Here is a 2,681-nt window from a genome sequence, read left to right as displayed (position 1 = left end):
CAGACCACAAGGGTCATAGGAGCTCTTCCTTCCTTTCTCCAGGTCTACCTTGACACAGAGTGTAGAGGCATTATTACTCTTATCCAAGTGTTCTTATTAGTTTAGGACAGGGGTGGGGAACCTGTGGCCTTCTAGGTCCTTGGGTGCAGCCTTTTGGCTGAGTTCAAGTTTACAGAACAAATACTTTTATGATGGGGATTTGTTCTGTGAAGTTTGGACTCAGTCAAGGAGCCACACCTGAGGACCTGGAGGGCCACATGTGGCCTTGAGGCCGCAGGTTCCCTGACCCCCTGGTTTAGGATGTAGAAGCCCACCTTCTGAAGTCCTGAGGAAAAAGAGACTTTTTAGACAGCAGGAAGGAGCTGAATCTGGGATCAGAGAGCTCTGTTTTGTCTATGTCCTAGAAACAGTGTGATATTGAGGTCCACTGGATTGTAGTGAATATCGTAAAGAAGGTAGAATCTTCACCTGGGCTATGGTGGTTTTGTAACAGAAGAGACCCAGTTGCCTGGTAGTTCTCAAGCCAGTGAGGTGGGAAGAAGAAAGGAAAATATAGTCAGATAGATTCCCAGTCTAGTGCTGTGTCCACTTGATGGTTTTCAGGTCAATTCCATCTTGTACCATTTCCCACAGTGGGCTGCCAATGAGATAGAGAGGGAGAGAGACATTTGATAAGTGAGGGCAAGAAAAGAGCATTCACTAAATTGGGGCCCCTACTGTATATCCACTATATGTAACTGCCTCTTCTATGTGCAAAACTACCCTAGCCTCACCTCATTCCCTTCCTAGGCTTGTTCCCAATGTTCTGTACATCAAAACCAGGCCTTTACTGCTGTCCTTCTCATCCTAGAACTTCCCTCAATGCCTGCAATCTCCTCAACCTGGCACAACCCACCACCCTGGGAGCCTGATCATCTCCTCCTCAAGTCCTGGCCCCCTTCTTTTACTGGAGAGACTTCAAAAAGTAGGCCCCTCCGGGTATCTTCACTGTCCCCCACATACACACTTTCCCCCTTTTCCAAATCCCTTTTGTGTGCAAGTTTTCCCCTTTAGAATATAAGTTCCTTAAGGAAAGATGTATTCCCTCTGCTTGTACTTGTACTCCTAGTGTTTAGTAGTGCCTGGCATGTAGTAAATGTTTATTCTTTCCCTTCTTTTCTTCCTTCCACTTCCTGAAAACAAGTAGTTAGTCATTTTCTTTTGTCCTGGGAGGGTCATTGATGTCACCATCTTCATTTTCTTTTGTCCTGGCAGGGTCACTGATGTCACCATCTAAGCCTTTAGCTGCTAGCTACAGCTTAGACATCACGCATGGCACACTAAGAGAGCCAGACAGATTTGATTCTGAGAGGGCATGAGCAGAAGAGATATGATGCCATGGCCTAAAAGACGGCAATATATCATGAGGGCAGTATTGACACATCACTGTCATGCTAGAGAGGACCAGAAAGGCAGCCCCAGGACACAAGCCTCAGGGCCAGAACAGAGGCAATTCTCACTCACTAATTCTAATGGGGAAGTCATTCAGCCTTGCAGCCCAGACCTATATCAGGTATTGGGGATATAAAGACAAAAATAAAAGTCTCTGCCCATAAGGAGCTCAGATCTTACTGGCCCAAGCCACTATAAATGAAAATCTAGACTGCAGGAAGGGTCTCAGTAATGTCCTTATTCATCAGAGTACAACTGAGATCTTGGTCATCCCAAACACAAAGGAAGAAGGGAACTGCCTGCACAGCCTCAAGAGGAGTAGCCATCCAGTGAGAGGATTCAAACTCTGCACTGTTTTCATGGCATTATCTACTTTTTCTGAAGCTTAAAAGGAAGATTTCATGCTCTTTTGTCACCAAGGGAAGCTGTATGGGTAGCAGACAGCGGCCAGGGACTTTGAGCCTTTAATAACAGAGACCAGAAGGAGGCTCCCCTAATTCAGCACTCTGCGTACCCATGAGAAAGTCTACACTGCTCTGCCTGGTGCTCTCACTCAGGGGTATCTATGTTCTCCCATCTCAAAAAACAAGGATGCCTAAATAAAGGAACTTAGGAGTACTGAGAACATCAGTATGACCATGTACCCAGGACTGGAGACTTTAGGTACCCAGAGATGAGCTACCATTTTAGTTTGAACCCTAGCACAAAATCATAAGATTTAGGGTTGGAGAGGATTTTAGAGATTATCTAGTCCAGTGTCCTAATTTTACAGATGGAGAACCTCTCTGAAGGCCCAGAGAGACTAAGATACCTGCCCAAAGTTACAGAGATAGCAAGTAGCAGAGATGGGATTCAAACACAAGTTACTTGAGTCCAAATTCAATGCCCTTTTCAACGATGCCATACTATTTCAGGGGAGTCTTCATACCTCATTTCTCGAAGCCTTTTAACATGATAAATGCACTTTTCAGCTGTGTAGTCCACCTCTTCCTCTGTGGTGAAACGACCAATACCAAATCTGAAATGTATTGCATAAGGTCAGAAGGCCAGAGAGGACACTGAAGGACTCATTTAGTCAGGAAATATTTGAACTGAATGACAAAGAAGAGGGGGAAAAAAAAGAGAGAGAGAGGGAATGAGGAAGGAGGGAGAGAAGAAAAGAGGGGAGGAGAGAAGGAGGGAGGGAGGAGGGCGAAAGAGGAAGACAGAGAGAACAGAAAGAGAAAGAAAAAAGAGAGAGGGAGGGGAGG

At 45.4% G+C, this 2,681-nt stretch overlaps 1 protein-coding gene across 1 annotated transcript in view; it reads right to left on the bottom strand.

Annotated features, from left to right (window-relative positions):
* Positions 1–207: 207 nt before the first annotated feature.
* NFS1 (NFS1 cysteine desulfurase) overlaps positions 208–2,681 on the bottom strand; it is a 14,772-nt gene continuing 12,298 nt past the window's right edge. Inside the window, exons 12-13 of the mRNA XM_027867262.1 lie at positions 2,360–2,449; positions 208–637 (exon numbers count right to left, since the gene is read on the bottom strand). Of these exons, the coding sequence (XP_027723063.1) occupies positions 574–637; positions 2,360–2,449 (154 nt within the window). The 3' untranslated portion in view covers positions 208–573. The remainder of the gene's footprint in view (positions 638–2,359; positions 2,450–2,681) is intronic.

Source organism: Vombatus ursinus, unplaced genomic scaffold (assembly GCF_900497805.2).
Source record: "Vombatus ursinus unplaced genomic scaffold, bare-nosed wombat genome assembly UNPS02014785.1, whole genome shotgun sequence".
NCBI classification, from domain to species: Eukaryota; Metazoa; Chordata; class Mammalia; order Diprotodontia; family Vombatidae; genus Vombatus; species Vombatus ursinus.
The sequence above is the reverse complement of the archived record's forward strand: the minus strand, read 5'-3'. Positions and strand labels throughout refer to the sequence as shown.